Source organism: Enhydra lutris, unplaced genomic scaffold (genome assembly GCF_002288905.1).
Source record: "Enhydra lutris kenyoni isolate GAN:26980312 unplaced genomic scaffold, ASM228890v2 scaffoldscaffold68, whole genome shotgun sequence".
Classification (NCBI taxonomy): Eukaryota; Metazoa; Chordata; class Mammalia; order Carnivora; family Mustelidae; genus Enhydra; species Enhydra lutris.
This window is the reverse complement of record NW_019154152.1, coordinates 5,140,155-5,162,840: the sequence shown is the minus strand read 5'-3', so window position 1 is coordinate 5,162,840 and position 22,686 is coordinate 5,140,155. Positions and strand designations below refer to the sequence as shown.

The following is a 22,686-nucleotide window of genomic DNA, read 5'->3' as shown; positions in this document are numbered from 1 at the left end:
GGCTCGATCCCAAGACCCCGGGATCATGACCCGAGCCGATGGCAGAGGCTTTAACCCACTGAGCCACCCAGGCGCCCCAGATCTTATTTTTATTTATTTGACCGACAGAGATCACAAGTAGGCAGAGAGGCAGGCAGAGAGAGAGAGAGAGAGAGAGAGAGAGAGGAGGAAGCAGGCTCCCTGCTGAGCAGAGAGCCTGATGTGGGGCTCGATCCCAGGACGCTGGGATCATGACCTGAGCAGAAGGCAGAGGCTTTAACCAGCTGAGCCACCCAGGCGCCCCCTCACTCCCCTTTTAAAAACAAAATGTATCTAGAAAACCTAGTGAATGCATTATGGGTGTGGTTTATAAAAAAAAAAAATGCAGACATCTGATTAGTAGACCCATAATCAAAGGAAATACCTAGTCCCTTCATCAAAAGACTAGTTATTATACAGTCATGTTTTAAGCTAAAATACAATGTTTAATGGATATATGTATAATTTTTATGATTATCAGACTTGAATGACTTTTTCAATTATCCAATCTACTACCCTATTAACTCATATCAGGTAAAGAACTTCTCTACATACAATTTAACAGCAAATGGTAAAAAATACACTATTAAAAAACCTGTATCTATACAAAGAACAAACATTACCCAGGAGTACAAGTTAAAAAAAAAATTCTTATAACTGTCAGTTCAGTCATCCAATGGGTTTCACTTTGTAACTCATACCATTTCGCCTGCATTTTTTCCCTAAGTTACACTTCTTTTCTATTCAGTAGTTGAGACATGCAGTGGGCAACACTGTGAGTGGTAATGACATGTTTTTGGAAGGCCAGAAAGATTTTCATCCACCTGAGGCCTTTGAATCATAAATAAAAACTATTTCAAGAAAACCAACCTCAACTGTTTAACTATTAATAGAGAGCATAACCTACATGCAATAAAAGGCAACACCATTTTACCATCAGCCCTGCTCAACAATATCCAGGAATTTTTTTGGAAAAATTTTTTTCCTGCCCATGCTATAAACATGGCTTTAGGTCCTGAGTTCCATTTGAGTCTATACACAAACCTTCTTAATCGCCTTCAAACCTCTTAAAATTTGTATTACTGATTGCATTATTGCTCTATTATTGATAGAATAACCCATATTCTGGGAAATTTAACCCAAACTCTGATGGAATATGTCACCTGTCATATTTCTGTTTCAATCTTTCTTCTCCCATGTCTACAACATCCCCCCTGCATTATAGGTACCTAACTTACGGAACAAAATAAAAATCTATGAGTCTATATAATACTAAACAAACGAGGAAAAATAAATGTTATTCCTTATAGTACAATGATAACTAATATATATAGATGGAGGGGCACCTGGGTCAAACAGTCGGTTAAGCATCTGACTCTTATTTCGGCTCAGTTCGTGATCTTAGGTTGTTAGATCAAACCCCCTGACAGGCTGAACACTTGGCATGGAGTCTGCCTGAGATTCTCTCTCCCTCTGCCCCTCCTGCTTGTGAGCTCTCTCTCTCAAATAACTAAATGAATCTTTAAAAAAATAAATAAATAGGGGCGCCTGGGTGGCTCAGTGGGTTAAGCCGCTGCCTTCGGCTCAGGTCATGATCCCAGGTCCTGGGTTCAAGCCCCGCATCGGGCTTTCTGCTCAGCAGGGAGCCTGCTTCCTCCTCTCTCTCTGCCTGCCTCTCTGCCTGCTTGTGATTTCTCTCTGTCAAATAAATAAATAAAATCTTTTAAAAATAAATAAATAAATAAATAAATAAAGTATAAATAAATCAATAAATATAAGTGGAGCTAGAAAAATCACCATTTTGTGACCATGATGGTATTAAATAATTCAGACTAGAATCATCAATGGATGTTAAATCTATTGGGCAAAACTTCAAAGAGGAACAATATATTTACAGTTTCAAAATAACTTCCCACAACTTACTAATTGCAAAGGGAAGAAGGACAACTTTCCATTTAAGAAACCTGGCAAACATAATCTTAACCAAGTGATCAAATTAACATTATCAAAGATGGGCAAACTGACATCAAGCGCCTCCTGTCATGATAAAAACACACATTATGTGCCTCCTAATACAATGCACTGAGAGAATCACAACCTCACCTCTGTGTATTATAACCAAAAATGTTTAACACCTGAATCTAATCACGAGGAAACATCAGACAAACCCAGATTGGAGGACATTCTACAAAATGCCTTGCCTGCACTCTTCAAAAATGTCCATGTCATGAAAGACATTAAGAAGTAAAAAGTAAAAGCAAGGCATGTTACTAGACAAGACCCTGGATCAGGAATTTAAAAAAAAAATTAGCAAAGTAGGTATTTTGGGGACAATGGTGAAACCTGAATACAATATTGTAACAATGTTATATTTTCTAAATTTGATTATCATACTATGGTTATGTAAGAAAATGTCTTTGCTCTTATGAAATAAAAGCTGACACATTTAGGAGTCAAGGCACATGGGATCTGCGACGATTCTCAATGGTTCAGTTTTATGTTCACACACACACAGAGAAAGAGAATGATAAGACAAATGTGGCCAAATGTTAATAACTGGTGAATTGTGGGAGAGCACACAAAAAGTTCCTTGAACATTTCTTGCAACTCTTCCATAAGCTGGAAACTACTTCAAAATAGTCAAAAAACTCAAAACCTACCATGACTATGCATCTCAGAGTAACAAAGTCCTTACAGTGGACTACAATTGTAAAACCTAAGCTCCTGTTAAGTCTTAACAACATCTGTTTCTATATTCCTGCTTTCTCACTCTGTACCATCCACCCAGTTTTCTCAACTGTTCTTGAACATAACAAGCACATTCTCTTCTCAAAACCCTTATATGTGCTATGCCCTTTGCCTAGAATACTTTTCCCACAGATATTAACAAGGGTCGCTCAGAGAGGGCTTAAACGAATCACTCTGTTAAAAAGTGGAGGGGTGCCTGGGTGGCTCAGTTAGTTAGGCATCTGCATTTGGCTCAAGGTATGATCCCAGGATCCTGGGATTGAGGCCCACATCCGGCTCCCCACTCAGTGGGAAGTCTGCTTCTTCCTCTTCCTCTACCCCCCTCCTTCCCTCCCTGCTCATGCCCTCTCTCACTCTCACTCTCTCGAATAAATTTTAAAAAATCTTTTTTAAAAAAACTGCAACTTCCCTTCCCCAAATACCATCGTCTTCCCTGTTCTATTTTTCTCCATAGATCTTATACCACTTTACACACTATGAACTTTATTTAGTCACCCCCTTGCTCTCCACTATAAGATCAGTTCCATTACAGGAAGGATTTTTACCTGTTTTGTCTACCACTGTATCTCTAGTCCCTGAAACAATGCTCGGCACATGGTAAGGTCTAAATAAATAGGTACTGAATGAATAAGTTTTATGTTATTTTTCTGATTTATTTAATAAACATCTGTTTCCTTCTGATCTACTTTACTATTTTGTCCAAACCTGCCCCTCACATTCAGTTCACCTCTAATTTATAAAAAACAATTCAGTTATAACAAACAACAGGAAGAAGTAATACATCCTCATTTTCTCAAAGGATCATTATTTGGGAATCCTCAGTTTTACTGTCAGGTTGCAGAAGGGGCAAAAGTAACTGCAGAATGATGAAAAGTCAGCTTTCCAGAACCATCATTTCCTACCACTCTTTTCAGCATCAATTAGAAGGGATGCCAGGAAGGAACTCCTCCCAGGCTTAAGTGCCCAGCAAAAGGCGAGGATGACAGCCAATTAGAAACTGTGGCCCTCTTGTGCTCCATCAGTTTGCCATCTACCACCCACCTGCAAAAGATCTGAGTTTTGCTCTAACTGTAACGGCCCGTGACCTTTACAGTCAGTTCCACTGTATTCAGTATGGAAAGAAGGGAAGCCCTATATAGGGAGAAAGCTCTAGTAAGCACTGACTTACGCTGTGAGTAGAGCAGGATCTGAAATTCCAGAAGGGCACAAGTAAAAAGCTGAAACACATTTTCCACCCCAAGCAGTTCAAAGACTTCTTTGACAGGGAAGTCAAATAAGGGAAGCTCATTGGTACTTGGTCTCTGGCAGATTATTGGCCCATAGACCCCGGAAAACTTCAAGGACCGGCCAGGAGGTGGGAGTGGCACCTCATAGAGTACATTGTATATGTAGCTCTCAAGGGGCAGTGGAGGGGGCTGAGGTGAAGTGACTGCCTGGTGAAGTTGTTCCAGCACACTCCGACATGCTTTCATGAAGGACATCGGTGTGATGAGGCAGATGCACTTAGAGACGTAGAGCGTGTCCCGGCTAATGTCATAGGAGTTGAAGCGCTGAAGTTTGGTCCCAGGAGTGCCTTCACCATCCTCCATGCCATGGTCTCGACCATCAACAAAGGGAGAATGTAGGACATCATACTCAGCATTATGCATGTGGTAGAGGGTCTGCATTGCACTGCAGATCTGCTTGCTGGTCACTTCCTCATAAAATGTGAGTGCAAACCCAAATGTCCGAGAGCCATCCTCCCTTGTGATAATAAAGGCATGGAACTGGGGCTCCCTGGGATCAGCCTGGGTCTTGAATGCTAGCCCTTTGGGCATGCATAGCTGTAAAAGACAACAAGGAAACAAGTGGTGAGAACACTCACTGCTGGTCCTCTTTTCAGAATACCACCACTATTCATTTACTCACAGAGTACCTACTATGCTAGGTGTTTGGGATGTCAAGATCAACGCAGCAAAATATCTGTCCTAAGAATCTCCCATTCTAAGACATATGCGTAAATAAAATTATAATGCAGTTATCAGGACTACCCAAAAACAAAGTGTTAGGGCAACACAGAATAGACAACCCAGCCCAGGAACATCAGAAAAGGTTTCATAGATGAGGTGATATTAGAATTCATCAGTCAGACAAAGGAAAGAAGGTATTTCAAAGACAGGAAGAAAATCCACAAAGATAAGGAGGTAAGAGAAAGCTCAGAGAATTTAGGTAGGTGGTTAAGCATGACAGCATTTACTGGAAAACGATGCTAGAAATATACCTATATACTAGACAAATCCAACTTTGCACCTAAAAAACAAAGTTTTAGATTCTATCAGCTCATAAAACCCTGTCATGAAGAGAACCTTCTCTTTTCATAGGAAAAAAGGGAGCATTTCACATAAAGCAAGGAGATGACATAATCAGGATAAAGACACACTTTTTTCACCCACAGATGGGTTATATAAAAAACTTGGATAGCTAATCAAACTGACCTAAATCAATCAATCTCCATATGATCCCCTAGCAGCCTGGAGTAAACAAATAAAAGTCAGTGAAGTATCTGACTTTTGGCTCAGGTCATGATCTCAGGGTCCTGGGTTGAGCCCTAAGTTGGGCTCTGCGCTCAGCAGGAAGTCTGCTTCTCTTTCCCTCAGCCCCTCCCCACAGCCTGTGCCCATGCTCTCTCTCTCATATTAAAAAAAAAAATGCTGTCCTGTCCAAAATTAGGATGAAACAAAATACATTTCTGCCATATCACCCGGATAAACACAACTGAGAATGAGAGAAAACTGTTTTAAATCAGACTCACCAAGTAATCTCAGTACTATAAGCAACCAAACAGCTCAGTACCTCAAAGTTCACTGAACCATTACTATGCATTTGTCTGACAAAACAGAAACAATGTGATTTTCAGTGTATCTGATATGTTGATCAAAATGCAGAATCATGAGTAATATGCAGACAGCCCCTTCTTCAAAAGTTACTGGTAGTTAGTGGAACTGCTGCTATCATAGTCTGGACTCACAGTTCTACTGTAAATTCAATTGTAAATTATTTCATACCTGTAGCTAAGAAATACTAACCATTCCCACTGCATCTTGGTCAAAGGGATTCCATTCTACGTTCTCAGGGTATCGGGCAAGGACCTTAGACTTGAATGTTCGTCTCAGGGGTGTCTGCTCAAAATTTTCTCCTGCAAGAAAAAGAATGAAGCAAATCATCTCTACAGAGTCCCTCAAAATCACGGAGTTATGACTGTCTGAGCTTGGTAGTCCAGCAAGGTACAGAAATAAAGGCAAAGGAGTTAGTATGCCAACCATCTAAGAACAGGAAAGGTATTAAAGTTATTAGGTAAGTAAAGAAGCTGAAAAGGTTTAGCGTGGTTAAGAGTGGACACCACTAGCTATCTTTTCTTTTCTTGAAAATGAATTATTACTAAAACCACTGGTTAATCTTCTTGGGAGTAGAAACAGCATAAGGAATGACAAAGGATTATATCCACCTTTTTTTCCCTGTAAGCCACATTTAGTTTGCTTATTCAACTGATATCATAGAAGCATAAATGATTTTAAATTCAGAATAAAGTATGCATTTCTATGATCTCAGAAAAAACACAAAGGGACTAAAAGATTCAAGAACATTTAAAAAAGCAAATTTCAGGGTAAATCTAATGAGATATTTTGTCAATTCAGAAAAATGTGAAATTTCTAAAATTTTACCTTGTTTCCCCTTCCCCTTAAAAACATTAGAATATACTGAAATAAAGAACATTAAAGTGAAAAGAGGAAGAACCAAAGAACCCACCACCTAGACGGACTCAAATATGAAAAACCTACTGGTCAAAAAAGGGCACAAGAAAGTTAGAAGGTCAAAGGTACAAAATACCACTGTAGAGACATGTAAAAGCCACCAGAAAGCTTGGGTGTTCTCAATTTTGTTTTGTTTTTACCTTCAGTCGTACTGGAAATGAAAGGGCTGGCACCATCCCTGGCTTTAGAAGCCTGTATGTACTGGCATAATGCTATATGATAAATGAAATAACAGAGTATTACAATAAAGCAATATTATTCAAACTTTTTTGACCATGACTCCAGTATGAAACAAATGTTACATTATGAAGCAATAATACACATACATGATGTGTACATATAAATTTGCCTAAAACAATTTCACAAAATAATACTTACCCTTACTCTGTGTGATGCCCTTTCATAATTTCTACTCTACATCATTAAAACCAAACTTAACTAAAACTACTAACACAATTCTTTGGAAAAAACAAAAAAAAAAAACATTACAATGCAGCATAATGAGATGAAGAGCTCAACAGGTATCAAATTACTATAAAGTCACTGCTACTTTATCCAAAAGTATCCTGCCCCAAATACTGCTTTTCCTAAGGAGTTAGGGAATAGGGGACAAATTAAATGTACCCAAATATTTCAAACAAATAAATTTAGTAGGAGTCATGGAAAAATATGTGGAAAACATGATCAAAAACAATTCGAATGAATTTGATACCTATTTATTGAATAATCATGTCATACAAGGGCCTTGGGTACTGAGGGGACAGAAATGAACAAAAGGAAGCACCTGTCCTCTCAAATGTACAGGAAAAAAGAATATACACAAATAATCACTTCACAGGGAGGTTATTATCTGGGAGGCTCCAGACCTTTACTCTATGAGGTCCAACCACTGAGAGCACACTTGCACAAGATCCTGCTCACATGTTCTAGCTGATACTACAAATTCTGTTCTATAGTTGTCCTGAGTTGGTTTGGAACCCAAAGGAGCTAGTGATTAAGGAAGTTGCATTCTTCCGAAATAGGATTGGGATAAACCTAAAGTCGCATAGTTCTTCACTCTAAATCATCCCAGAGGCATCTTAGCTTTCTAAAGAGTTTATAGTAACTCTAAGGTACTTGGTCCAGAAATTAATAAGGATTCCAGTCAGAAAGTTATCATTTATAACTAAAAACACTCATTTCCACTTTCTCTCAGGTTTTGCCATCAACATCACAAGAGGCACACTTATTCATAACTTTCAACTTCTGACAAGTAAAGCCAGTAACACAATTTCAATTCCTCTCATTTCCTGCCTTCTTCCAAACTGAGTTTTCCGAAACTCTTTTCCAGCAAATTTCACCTCTCAAAATACATTTTGTAATCTCCACTAAAGACTGGCAAAATCAGCAGGCAGCTGGTAACACTGGTAGCAATACAGCCCCTACAGCTATGTACAGCTAGTCTCAAGCTTCCAGTAACACCTGTGAACACACCCATGGCAAGGCTGCACTCACTGTACAGAAAAATTAAACAGCGAGCAGCTGACATAATGATCTTGTCTACACTCTGAAATTCTCAGAATATGCATTTAAACTCATTCAGTTCTGAGAAGATAACTATGTCTTCCTCCTAAGCTTCCTCACTTGTAGTTGTCAGTTTGCTCATTTCTTCCTTACTAGGCCAGAAAATCCCCTCACTAAAAACCACAAAATACTTCAACAGAAACAGGAATCAGGGCAGTTTCCATTGTCCTTAATGAAAGTCTTTAGAGAAGCATATTTTTTTTTAAGATGGTTATGAGATGACCCCAAGACACAATGAGCATTCAAAGGATAGAATAGACCATTTCAAACAACCAGTGAGAAAAGGCCAGAGGTGAAAATAACTGAAGCGGAGTATAGACAAAGAGGAGGGGGAGGTTATGAATCACAAGAAGAAGTGGTCTTTAGATCCTCTATCCTTTGCAGCACCTCTTCACCTCCTGCCCCTTTTTCAAACAAGCTAAGTAAAGATCTCTTGTTAAAGAGTCAGTAAAGGCACCACTGAGACTGCCAATCTTAGACATGAGTCCTTCTGTGTATTGGACTGGACCAGTATCGGGAATATAGTATTTTCATTGCAAGGAGAAAGGGGATGTATAAGAGGTATGAGAGCCCTGAGACCAAACCATGTTCACTACAGCACCCTATATAGAGTGTCAGAAAAGTCACAGAGGAAGGGGATTCACAAACCTAAGATATTTTTATTAAAACAATTCAGTCTTTCATCATTTGCTGAGGGCTATAGTTTTCAGACTAAGCAGTAGAGACTTAATGCCTCGGGAACATCTACAGAGACCCACCTCAGGAAACCTGTACATGTCACAGATCGCTTAAATCCCTAATTATTTAGACCTTTGGAAATTCAAATGATACTAGGAATAAGACATGCAACCACAACTGTCCTATTGTCCTGGAAATAGTAACTACTTATTTGCCTAATACATATAGAGTCCACAAATGTCATAAGGTCTGGATGCCAGAATTAAGGCCCATTTCTAACAGCAACTTAAAAATTAGACAACTAGGTGTCAGTCTATCTTTGTGAATCTGTCCCTGGGGAAGTACAATTCAGATAAACCATAACAGATTTTTTTTTTTAAGCCTGCACGCCTTACAAGGACTTCTAACAGGTTCTTTGTTTACTTGTTCTGCTTTGACCAAGCAAGAAACTGACATTTGTATTGCTATCTACCCTGTTGGTAACTAGCTTGATTTGAATAATTCTAAATAAGGGATACTTACAACTGAGAAACTTCAAAGCAACCCCTAAACTCTCTGAAATACTTTACAAAATTTTGTATGAAAATATGTGCATTTTTCTAAAGGGAAACGCAATTTTCATCACTTTTTTTTTTTAAGATTTTATTTATTATTTGACAGAGAGAGAGACACAGTCAGAGAGGATACATAAGCAGGGGGAGTGGAAGAGGGAGAAGCAGGCTTCCCGCTGAGCAGGGAAACAGATGTGGGGTTCGATCCGAGTACCCTGGGATCATGACCTGAGATGAAGGCAGATGCTTAACCATCTGAGGCGCCTCCAGATTCTCAGATACTTAAGCACCTGAGCTGGAAGCAGATGCTTAACCATCTCAGGCGCCCCCAGATTCTCAAAGGGTTCCATGACCCAAAAAAGTCAGAAGCTACAGCTCCAAATGTTTCTCCAATTTGGGCAGGAAACATTTGACCACTTACAGATGAGCCTAAATTGGTAGGCTTACATACAGTCTAAAATAAAACATATGCACTACTAAATAACTGCTTTCTGGGTTAATGATGACAACATTATTTCTCCTTTCTTATCATGAGAAGTCTATAAATGCAAACTTCTCTCTTTTTAAACATACACACATATGTGAATGAGTTAAAAAAAGAAAAAAAAATCTTATCCTCAAAATTTGTATCTGAAGTCATCTGAAAGGTCATCAGAAAATGTTCACCAAGGGGAGCATGGGTGGCTCAGTTCGTTAAGCATCCTGCTCTTCATTACAGTTCAGGTCATGATCTCAGGGCTGTGAAATCAAGTCCCATGCTGTGTTCTGCACTCAGTGGGAAGTCTGCTGGAGATTCTCTTTCCTCTCCCTTTGTCCTCCCCCCTCCAATCAGGCTCACTCTTTCTCCTTCTCCAAAAGAAACAAAATCTTTTTCTTTTTTAAACATTTTATTCATTTATTTGACAGAGAGAGATCACAAATAGGCAGAGAGGCAGGCAGAGAGAGAGGAGGAAGCAGGCTCTCCAAGGAGCAGAGAGCCCGATGCGGGGCTCGATCCCAGGACTCTGGGATCAATGACCTGAGCCAAAGGCAGAGGCTTTAACCCACTGAGCCACCCAGGCGCCCCAAGAAACAAAATCTTAAAAAAAAAAAAAAATTCACCAAAATCTCAAAGCCACATATTTATAATAAATGGATTACATGTGTGGGAAACAGTGATGGTTTTGAAATGGTAGTGCAGATACGAAAAGGCAGGTTCCAAACAGCTATGTGAAAAAGACCCAATATAGTCAAATCCCCACCTGGTTTATGTTAAATTACACAAAGCTTCTCCAGAACATAGTGTCAGCTTAGATTGAAGAAAAATAAAAGTAACCATCATTCCCTAAGAAAGTGTTTATGGGTCACATCTGTTATACCTCCATCTTGATTAGATATACCAAATAAAAGTATTTCAATTTCTAAACCTATCAGTAATTAGAGTTGACATATACTCAAGAAGCTTTACACAAGGGTGCCTGGGTGGCTCAGTGGGTTAAGCTGCTGCCTTCGGCTCAGGTCATGATCCCAGGTCCTGGGTTCAAGCCCCACATCGGGCTTTCTGCTCAGCAGGGAGCCTGCTTCCTCCTCTCTCTCTGCCTGCCTCTCTGCCTACTTGTGATTTCTCTCTGTCAAATAAATAAATAAAATCTTTAAAAAAAAAAAAAAAGAAGCTTTACACAAAATTTGAAGTTTGAAAAAAAAAAAGAGAAAAAAGAGCTAGAGCTAAGGGCACTTTTTTTTTAAACATTTTTTTTTAAGATTTTATTTATTTATTTGACAGAGAGAGAGAGAGGTCACAAATAGGCAGAGAGGCAGGTAGAGAGAGAGGGGGAACCAAGCTCCCTGCTGAGCAGAGAGCCTGATGCGGGGCTTGAGCCCAGGACCCTGAGATCATGACCTGAGCCGAAAGGCAGAGAGAGGCTCAACCCGCTGAGCCACCCAGGCGCCCCTAAGGGCACTTTTTTAAGGATTTTTTATTTTTAAGTGATCTCTACACCCAACATGGGGCTTGAACTCACAACCCCGAGATCAAGAGTCCCATGCTCTACCGAATGAGCCAGCCAGATGCCCCTAAGGCATTTTTATATCCAGTCTCTTAGAAGGGAAGGATAGTATAAACATTTGTGAAACTACAAATGATTGTCAACAGAATAATTTATATCTAGGGCACATGGGTGGCTCAGTTGGTTAAGCCTTTGCCTTCAGCAAAGGTCATGATCTCAGTGTCCTGGGATCAAGCCCTGAGTTGGGTTCCCTGCTCAGCAGGGAGTCCTCTCCCTCTGCCCCTCCCCATCCCAGCTCATTCTATCTTTCTCTCTCAAATAAATAAATAAAATCTTTAAAGACCCCCCCCCCAAAAAAAAGAAGAAGAAGAAGATGGGGCGCCTGAGTGGCTCACTTGGTTAAGTGTCTGCTTTCGGCTTAGGTCATGATCCCAGGGTCCTGGGATGGGGCCCTGCATCAGGCTCTCTGTTCAGTGGAGAGTCTGCATCTCCCTTGCCCTCTTCCTGCTGCTCCCCTTGCTTGTGTTCTCTTTCTCTCCCTGTCAAATAAATAAACAAAATATTTTAAAAAGAGAGAGAGAGAGAGAGAGGAAGAATTGTTTCTATCCAGCATGATGCATATAAATACTCTTCCATGCTTCTAGTCATGGAAGAGTAGCTCCTATGAAACCAACTCTCTTGCAGATAACTATGAACATGGACAGAATATAAAAAACAATACCTGAAGGTACTAGGGAACAAAAAGGCAAGCAGATTATGATGGAATAGAGAGGGTCAAAACTTGAAAATAGGTAATGACATCAAGCAAGTGTCTCCTGTTAATGGCTTTTGGTCAGCCAGGTCCCAGTCTGTGCCATGAAAGATGGCTAAAATTCAGATCAAAACCCACAGTCTTACTAGTTTCACAAACCAGTGGACAGACTTCAAGGCAACCACAATAGAGGAGTGAGGAAGGGAAATTCTGAAGAGAACCAAAAGGAGGTGCCTCAAACCCTGTGTATAAGTTCTCCTAAAAGAACTGAACTGAGATTTAAACTGCCATTCACTGCAGGGAAAAGAGTTTAACAAAACAAATAAAATTCAATGTTCTTTAGAAGAAGGTTTAAAAAAAAAAAAAAGAATCCAGTGTCTATACATATCATAATCAACACCAAGGACACAACTCAACAGAATTTTTTGGCATATAAAGAAACAGGAAAACATGATCTATTCTCCAGAGAAGAGTCAATCAACAGAAACTGACCCTGACTTGTTCCAAATATTATGGTCAACAGACAGATTTTAAAACAACTATGACTGGGGGCGCCTGGGTGGCTCAGTGGGTTAAGCCTCTGCCTTCAGCTCAGGTCATGATCTCAGGGTCCTGGGATTGAGCCTCGCATTGGGCTCTCTGCTCAGTGGGGAGCCTGCTTCTCCCTCTCCCTCTGCCTGCCTCTCTGCCTGCTTGTGATCTCTCTCTGTCAAATAAATAAATGAAATCTTTAAAAAAAAAAAAAAAAAAAAAAAAAAAGCTATGATCGGGGCACCTGGCTGGCTCAGTTAGTAGAGTATATAACTCTTGATCTTGGGGCTGTGAGTTCGAGCCCCACACTGGGAGTGGAGATTGCGTAAATAAATAAAACTTAGGAAGGAAGGAAGGAAGCAAGGGAGGGAGGGAGGGAGGGAAGAATCAGCTATGACCATAATGAATGAAAAAAATGTATCTCAACAGCAAAATAGACTATAATTCAGAGGATGGGGTTACGGCAGATTGGAGATGCAGAACAGTTAGTGAACTTCAAAAGATATCAACAGTGGTGCCTGACTGGCTTAGTTGGTAGAGCATGTGACTCTTTATCTCAGGGTCGTGAGTCCAAGCCCCACACTGGGCATAGAGCCTAATTTTTAAAAATTATAAAAAAAATAAAGAGATCAACAAAAAGTATCCAATCTGAAGAACAGAGAGAAAAAAAGATTAAGGAGAGAAAGGAGAGTATAGGAGAGAACCCCAGAGATCTGTGCAGTAACAAGTCTAATATACATATAATTGGAGCCCCGGAAGAAAAGGATGGCAAACAAGTTAAAAAAAAATTTTTTTAGGGGCGCCTGGGTGGCTCAGTCGTTAAGTGTCTACCTTCACCTCAGGTCATGATCCCAGGGTCCTGGGATCAAGCCCCACATCAGGCTCCCTACTCAGCAGGAAGCCTGCTTCTCCCTCTCCCACTTCCCCTGTGTTCCCTCTCTGTGTGTCTCTGTCAAATAAATAAATAAAATCTTTAAAAGAATTTTTTTTAATTGAAGAAATAATGATCAAAAATTTCCCAACTTTGGTAAAAAACATAAATTTACAGGTTCAAAAAGCTCAGTGGATTCTAAGCAGAATACATACCAAGACAATAAAAAATAGGATTATCACAGTCAAATTTTAAAGAAAGGGAATAAAAGGAGGAAGATTATTAAAGAGAAAATCTTGAAAGGATACAAAGAAACATGATACATTAAGGAAAAGAAATGATTGAAATTACCACTGCTTTCTTACCAGAAACAACAGAGATTAGAAGACATGGAACAACACCATACAAATACTGAAACAAACAAACAAAACCCTGTCAACCCAGAATTCTATAAGTAGAAAAAAAAAATCCTTCAAAAATGAAGGCAAGGAGCACCTGGGTGGCTCAGTGGGTTAAGGCCTCTGCCTTCGGCTCGGGTCATGATCCCCGAGTCGGGCTCTCTGCTGGGTAGGGAGCCTGCTTCACTTCCTCTCTCTCTGCCTGCCTCCCTGACCACTTGTGATCTCTGTCTGTCAAATAAATAAATAAAATCTTTAAAAAAAAAAAAAAAAAGAAGGCAAAATAAAAATATTTTCAAGTAAAACAAAACTAAGATAATTCATTGCCTGCAGACCTGTACTACACAATGGAGAAAAGTCTATCCCTAATATGCAATATGATCCCATTTATACACCATTCTTGAAGTTACTAAATTCTAGAAATGAAGAACACATTGGTGGTTGCCAGAGGTCAGAGATGGAGAGAAGGAGGGTTCTATAAAAGGGCAATGCCCAAGAATCCCTGTGGTGATGGAACTATTGTTTTACTTGAGTGTATTAATGTCAATATCCTGGTTGTAAGAGCATCCAATAGCTTTGCAAGAAGTTACCACCACTGGGTAAAGGGTAGAGTTTCAATTCTGAACTATTTCCTGCAACTGAAATTACCTCAAATAAAAAGTTTAATGTTTTTAAAAACCTGTCAAGGTTTTAAAGCAGAGACTTCAGGTAATAAAATTCAAACATCCAAAGTTAAACCTTGGACCAAACTCTTCAAAGGCAGCTGAGCTATCCCTCACTCCAGGGCCAAAACACAGGCTTTGGCCTAATGGGCTGCCCCACCTCACCATATCCACACCAATCCTATAGGGTCTAATTCACATTATCTACAGCAAGAGTGATAGAATTTTCTTCCTCTGGGAATGGATACAACCAGGTTATTATGCCATCATTTGAACACTGGCATTCTGGGATGTCCTAAAATTGATCCTGCTGGTGACACTGGTGACCAATTCAGCGCCACTCATGCTATGATCAGTTTACTTCCTGCACTAAAAGATGTCACTGTATTTTTCCTGTTACAAACATTCCTAAAACAGACTGCCCATTGAAACAGTACTCCTACCAACTCATACATATATCTGGTACATGTTGAAAAATCAGCTTGTGTTTTGCCAATTCACTTGCTGCCTCAGTATTTCATTCCTCTTTGTCTTTCAGATAATTTTCTGAATTCTTGAATAAATCAGAGATCATCTCTGGCCATCTTTGACTAATAAGGCACAGTGTAATTAAGAGAAGGGAATGCAAATTTCTACTAAACAAGAATTAACCCTGCTACTCCTTTTAGGTGACTATTTCATTACTATCAGCAGTTTTTCAATGGGGACAGCTTAAAAAACACACTAAGACTAGCTGAGTTTTGGTAGCTACACAAAACCATCTAACACTATACTCCACTCGGGGCCCTGGGTGGCTCAGTTGTTAAGCATCTGCCTTCAGCTTAGGTCATGATCCTGGGGCCCTGGAATCAAGCCCCGCATCGGGCTCCCTGCTCAGCCAGAACCCTGCTTCTCCCTCTCCCACTCCCCTGCTTGTGTTCCCTCTCTCGCTGTCTCTCTCGCTGTCTCTCTCTCTCTCTCTCTCTCTCTGTGTCAAATAAATAAATAAATAAATCTTTAAAAACAAAAACACTACACTTCATTCATCGCTCTCCCTCACCTCTTCTTCATATGAACTTGAGGTAAATTTACAGGTCCTGTGGCACAGAGAGGGTACCTGCTCCTTGAAGAGACAGGCTGTACCTTGGCCCACATCATCAGCTGATGTGTGCTCAGGGGTCAGACGTTCACAAATACCCAGAATGCAGAGAATGAGCTTCCCCCCACTGTGGACACACCACAAAGCCTGTCCTATCTAAGTCACTAACCCAGAAAAGCTGCTCCCCAGGCTTTTCAATGAAAGCAACAGAAACCATCTGTTACCTCTTTGTTTTCCCCTGGAGGTAGATCTGTTCACTTTCTTTCTCAACATATTTTCTTGGTCAGATAACTTTAGATTTAGGGATACAGCCATTACTTTTATTGATGTTTTGCCTCCTGCTTGACATCTTCCAGGCTGCTCCACACCAAGTCCAACTCCTGCATCTAGTATTTCTAAAATGACTGAACTACTTATATACCCAGTTTTAACAAGAGTCTAGGATTTGAGAACATATCCAGACAGAACTGCTCCAAACAACAGCTAGGACAAAACTTTGGTAGCAAGATATCAAGTGTAGACACTGCTTTCCTTTTAGCCCAGCCAAAAACCATGCAGGACAGACATCTGTTGAGCTAACATCTTGAACTTATGTAATTTGTTCTGCTTAGTATGGGAAGCAACAAGCTATTAAATTCATGGACTTTCAGATCAGTCTTATGAACACTGTCATGTGTGTTGGATATACACATACCGTACTTAATTACATACAGTACATACTGTACTGAATTACTGATAGAGAAAGGACTCCCAGCGGTTATATGTGTACATAGGCACTTTTGTCTAAAAGCTAGCCCCTCCAGAAAAATGGACTTAGGCAAACCCAGTGGACTGGGATGTCTACGTAAGAAACAGCAGAGGACAAATGTAAGCAATCTTCATTCTCTCCTCAATACGAAATTTTAAAATAATCAGCCTAAATTAACAGTAAGCAACTAGCCTAGAAGGCAGGAGATGGAGCTAAGGTCCTACCTTGGCTACTAACTGGTTGTGTGACCTAAACAATTTGAGTCTTGTGGGTCTCACTTTCCTCACATGAAAGATTAAGAAGAAGAGGTCAAGTTCCTAATCTAGAAAGGATTTTCCCAGCTTGATCATTTCATGACTTAATAACTGTTGGGCCTCCAGTCTGACCCAGCATGGAAACTGTACCTTTTAAATTGTGAGCAGAAGGGGCGCCTAGATGGCTCAGTCAGTTAAGTATCTGCCTTTGACTCAGGTCATGATCCCAGCATTCTGGGATGGAGCTCTGAGTCAGGGTCCCTGTTCAGCAGGGAGCCTGCTTCCCACTCTCCCTCTGCTGCTCCCCCTGCTTATACTCTCACTTTCACTCTATCATAAATAAATAAAATATTTTTAAAAAATAAAAAATAAAATAAATTGTGAGCAGAAGGCATGCGTTAGTTCTCCCGCTGGGGCCTCTCTTCCCAAAACCCCACAAAACAACAGTAGAGGGGTGGGGGTCAGGGTAGCATAGACACAGAATGAAAGTGAAGGTGATAGCAACAGAATTTTAGAAGCTGGAAATCAGATGGATTAGTGTGGTTCCTGACAGCAGATAAAAGAAAGCTAGGATATAATATAACCTCCAAAAAGCTCAGGAACTTGTAGCATCAGGCACTTCTGGAAGTGGGGTTAAAGATGGGACTAAAAACAGAAGGACTGATTGAAAGTCTATTGAAGAACCAGCAGGCATCAGCTCAAGAAGAGATAAATTGTTGTATAACTATACAATGGAACATTATTCAGCCATAAAAAGGAACAGAGTACTGTTACATGCTGCAAAACAAATGAACCTTGAAAACATTATGCCACAGGCTTCTCTCTACAAAGACTACATATTGTATTACTCCATTTATATGAAATATCTAAAAGAGGCATATTCATAGAAACAGAAAGTGGTTGCCAGAGGACTAACTGCTAACAGATATGCAGTTTCTGTTTGGGATGACGGAAATGTTCTGGAACTAGGTAATGGTGATGGCTACACAACAGTGAATAAACTAAAAATGACTGAAGTATACACTTTAAAATGGTTAATTTATGTTACATGAATTATATCTCAATTTTTTTAAATAAAAGAACCAGCTTGACCCCACCACACACTCTCCCCACTCTGCCACTTCCAACATGCCAGAAGAAAACTGGGAGTTTATTCTTTACAAGGGATAAATAAAAGAAAGTGAGCTGGGTGAAATAGGTGTCAGTGGTCAAAAGGTACAAACTTCCAGTTATAAAATAAGTCAGACCTGGGGATGTCATGTACAGCATGGTGACTACAGTTAACAATATTGTATTGCATATATTAAAGTTGCTGGGATGCCTGGGTGGCTCAGTTGTTTAAGCAACTGTCTTCGGCTCAAATCATGATCCCAGAGCCCCAGGAAGGAGTCCCACATCGGGCTCCCTACTCATCACGGAGCCTGCTTCTCCCTCTGACCCTCCCCCTCTCGTGCTCTCTCTCATACCCTCTCAAATAAACAAATATTAAAAGAAAAGAAAAGAAAAGAAAAGGCTCATTAAAAAAAAAAGGGAATGGGGTGCCTGGGTGGCTCAGTGGGTTAAGCTGCTGCTTTCGGCTCAGGTCATGATCTCAGGGTCCTGGGATCAAGTCCCGCATTGAGCTCTCTGCTTAGCAGTGAGCCTGCTCCCTCCTCTCTCTCCGCCTGCCTCTCTGTCTACTTGTGATCTCTCTCTGTCAAATAAATAAATAAAATCTTTAAAAAAAAAAATTAAAAAAAATAAAAAAAAATAAAGGAAGAAGTTGCTAAGAAAGTAGATCTTAAAAGTTCCCATTACAAGAAAAAAAAATTGTAACTATGTGGTGATGAATGTTAACCAAAATTACTGTGATCATCATTTGCAATATATAGACATGTATCAAATCATTATGTTGTACTCCTAAAACTAATACCATATTATATGTCAATTCTATCTCAACTGAAAAATTTAAAAAAAAATTTTAAAGAGTGGGCATATCTATAACTTGGGATTACAGTTGAGGTATCAGGCATCAACAGCTAGGAAACCAAAGGCATAGCTGAAAGCAATGGTATCATTCTAAAAACAGAAAAACAAAAATTTTACATACTGAATTTGAGATTCCCCTTCTACTACTTGGCTCTCACAAAGCTGGCAGCTGGGATTATGTCCTTGAGGCAGAGATTTAGAGAAATGTTTTCTATCAATCTGACCTGCCCAAGAAAAAAGACTTAGAGACTTTCATACTACAGGGAAGAAACTATACAGCCAGTGAAACTCTCAGAAATCAATCCCTCCCCCATGAACATCAAGTGTCCAATCAGCTTCTTGATGAATTTTTCTCTTTTTTTAAGATTTTATTTACTGGGGCAGATTAAAGCCTCTGCCTTCAGCTCAGGTCATGATTCCAGGGTCCTGGGATCAAGCCCCGCATCAGGCTCTCTGCTCAGTGGGGAGCCTGCTTCCTCCTCTCTCTCTCTGCCTGCCTCTCTGCCTACTTGTGATCTCTGTCAAATAAATAAATAAATAAATAAAATCTTTTAAAAGAATAGAAAAGATGTTCTTATGCACCTATGAATATAACTTTCTTATAAATTACAAAGAATGATACCTTGCTTGACATATATGATATTTTAAATACTTTAACTCAGAAGAAGTTATAAAAATGAATACACGAAATATTAGATATGGCTATATGACTTCTGGAAAGTGGAAGTATGGGTGATAGCTACTTTTTTCTTTATACTTTTCTGTATTTTCTGAATTCCCTACCTACTATGACCATATATAATCTCTATGATAAAGTGATTTCACTAAAGAATATAAATAATTTAATAGTGCATTTCTCCCAGCTGATGAAGAAGATACTTTTTAACTCAGATTTAGAATATTAACCTAATTCCTAATTTCTGTACTGCAACTACTCTGTACATTTCCTCCTCTCTATATTATATGGAATGAGAAACTTTTAATGCAAAAGAGAAAGAAAAGTATATATGTACCACTTGGAATCCATTGAACCACTTTCACATATATTATTTCATTAAACTTCATCACAGCCCTAAGAGAGCTTTTACAGATAAGGAAACTGGCTCAGAGATAATCATTCAACAAGTAGGACACAAAATGGGATTAGAAATTCCTCCAGACACCCTTGTCTAATACTCTTTTAACCTACTACACTAGAGTGGATGTCTCTTAGAACATTAGAATTTAGAGCAGTCAAGAAGTACAGCTTTGGGGCACCTGGATGGAGCAGAAGGTTAAGCCTCTGCCTTTGGCTCAGGTCATGATCTCAGGGTCCTGGGATCGAGCCCCGCATTAGGCTCTCTGCTCAACAGGGAGCCTGTTTCCCTCTCTCTCTCTCTGCCTGCCTCTCTGCCTACTTGTGATCTCTCTTTCTCTGTCAAATAAATAAATAAAATCTTTAAAAAAAAAAGAAGAAGTAGTACAGCTTTGGTGTAAAGAAAGGAACATTCTATGGGTAAGTAATCTTCATCAAAAAGTCTAAAAAGCCATAAAACCACAAATTCTCTACTGTAATAAAGAGTAGTATTCTCAATCTACAGCTCATGAGAGGGTTCCACCCTAACTAAAGGCAACCCAAAATCTCCTACATCCTTTCACTGCACCAAGCAACATCAATCTCCAAGCTGCCCTAACCTCTAGCAGTTAGGACCCTCTAACAGATGGTTCCTCAGAGCCTCTTGCAGCTGGAATAGAGAGATCCAGGACAAGTAACAAATGAAGCTAAAGTGGTGAATGGTAGAGGGTGGAGAAGGGGTGAGGAGACAACCTGCCAGTAGGTGAGCTTATTAGTAAGAACAGACAGGAGGCTAAGGCCTTCTATCAGTTCTTGGAAGAAACCCAAGACTTAAAGCCACCACTGTTGCCAAAGCTTTAGGTGAAAGCCCACAGTTTCTTAGAAGGAGCCGGAGGAACAAATGCTATGTCAGTTCTTTCTCTCTACCTTTCTCCACCTCAATTCTTGCTCTGTCAATTCTTGCTCTCCTCCGGCATCTGTATCTCTCACACTCTGAAAATGAATCAGTTCCATTAAGATCAACAACACTACAAAAACACTGATCCTCCTTTTCTTGGAAAATTATTAGATCTGCTAAAAGCTAAAATGAGGACCCTAGCAGAATGACTAACAGGGTAGCAATCTTCCTGCAAATGAGTCATTTATAAGGCAATAGAGGCAGCTAACAGTCTTCAAGCTATTATAGTCAAATACCATCATCTCTCCATTCCCCCACTATTCTTTTGTCATACAATCTAGCTGACACATCCTTGGTTGTTTTTTTTTTTTTTTATTTGTTTCCCCTAGCCTCCATTACTATCCTCTCTGAAGAGCATATTTCTAGTCAAACAGGATGACTCAATAGTCCCTAAACATGCCCAAGAGTCCCCTGTTGATCCACACTTTACCCATCCCCATTCACATCCTCTAGATCTATGTCCTTCCTATCCTTTAAGACTGTTGAAATGTCACCTTTATTAGGCAGCTTTCTCTAGTCACTACCAACATAATGTGACTGTTCTCCCTATCCAGTATCAGGTACTCTCTGACAGAACTAAATGCCAGTACTGTACTAAACTGTGACTTCACTAAAGGCAAGATTTACAGTTAATTCATTTCCATCCTTCCACCTGTTTGCAATGAAAGCCCAATTCTTTTGAGGAGAACAAAAATTATTCTTTTTATCCAGACTGTTAATATGCCTTAAAACCTTCATATGGGAGTCAGAGAATTAAACATTAAAAAGGTTCCAACCCACAAATTGACACCTTTGACACATAACATCATAGAAGCTGTAAAAAATTTTTAAAAATTAAAAAAAAACCCATACCCTTTAATCTGCTGCTAAATCCACTAAAATTCCACCCAAAAGGCACCAGAAAAAAAATAGCAACCACTAAAATAGCACCCCAATAGCATTTAAAAAAAAAAAAAAAAAGCAATTTCAGAATGCCTGGTTGGCTCAGTTGGTTAAGCGTCTGTCTCCCAACAGGCTCCTGGCTCAGCAGGGAGCCTGTTTCTCCCTCTGCCTGCTGCTCCCCCTGCTTGTGCTCCCTCTGTGACAAAAAAATAAATAAATAAAATCTTTTAAAATAAATAAAGCACTTTCTCATAGTAGAGCTATTTACAGCTACAAGAAAAAGAAAATATGCTGAGTGAAATAAGTCAAGCAGAGTCAAGTATCATATGGTTTCACTTACTTGTGGAGCATAAGGAATAACACAGAGGACATTGGGTGAAGGAGAGGAGAAGTGAATTAGGGGAAATCGGAGGGGGAGGGTTCTGGAGATGAGGAGGGTGGAGGGTTAGGTGAGCCTGGTCGTGGGTATTATGGAGGGCACGTATTGCATGGAGCACTGGGTGTGGTGCATAAACAATGAATTCTGGAACACTGAAAAGAAATAAAATAAAATGGGGAAAAAAAAGAAAAGAAAAAGAAAAGCAAACACATAACATAGTTTGGTACATCAACACAACAGAATATAATCTAGCCATTAAAGCAACACACATAGGAAAAGAAAATCAAGAACATTTATGAATTACAGCTGAGTTAAGAAATCTAGATACCCAGACACCTGTGTGGCTCAGTCAACTGAGCACCTGACTCTTGATTCAGCTGGAGTCATGATGTTAGGGTTCTGGGATGGAGCCCCAGGCTAGGCTCCCAACTCAGCAGGGAGCCTGGCTTGAGGATTCTCTCTCCCTCTGCCCCTCCCCCTCCTTCGTGCATGCATGCACAGGCACACTCTGTCTCAAATAAATAAATAAAATCTTTAAAAAAAAAAAGAAATCTAGATATAAATAAGGTTAATAAAATTGTTTAGAGACAATGGCTCTCAGGATGCCTGGGTGGCTCAGCTGGTTAAGCAACTAACTTCAGCTCATGTCATGAGCCCAGGGTCCTAGGATAGAGCCCCACATCCAGCTCCCTGCTTGGCTGGGAGCCTGCTTCTCCCTCTGCCTGCTCTGCCTGCTCTGCTTGCCACTCCCCTTGCTTGTGATCTCTCTGACAAATAAAATCTTGAAAAGAGAGAGAGAGAGAGAGAGAGAGAGAGGT

At 39.9% G+C, this 22,686-nt stretch overlaps 1 protein-coding gene across 5 annotated transcripts in view; it reads right to left on the bottom strand.

Moving 5' to 3' along the window:
- LOC111159360 (DENN domain containing 5A) overlaps positions 1-22,686 on the bottom strand; it is a 100,900-nt gene that overhangs the window by 57,685 nt on the left and 20,529 nt on the right. For 2 of the 5 annotated variants that reach the window (XM_022521765.1, XM_022521766.1), the window contains exons 1-4: positions 13,448-13,478; positions 6,698-6,769; positions 5,832-5,941; positions 3,935-4,589 (exon numbers count right to left, since the gene is read on the bottom strand). In XM_022521765.1, coding sequence (XP_022377473.1) covers positions 3,935-4,589; positions 5,832-5,834 — 658 coding nt within the window. In that variant the 5' untranslated portion in view covers positions 5,835-5,941; positions 6,698-6,769; positions 13,448-13,478. Of the gene's footprint in view, positions 1-3,934; positions 4,590-5,831; positions 5,942-6,697; positions 6,770-13,447; positions 13,479-22,686 lie in introns of those variants that run through there. The other 3 variants (XM_022521762.1, XM_022521764.1, XM_022521763.1) reach the window with 2 other exon arrangements.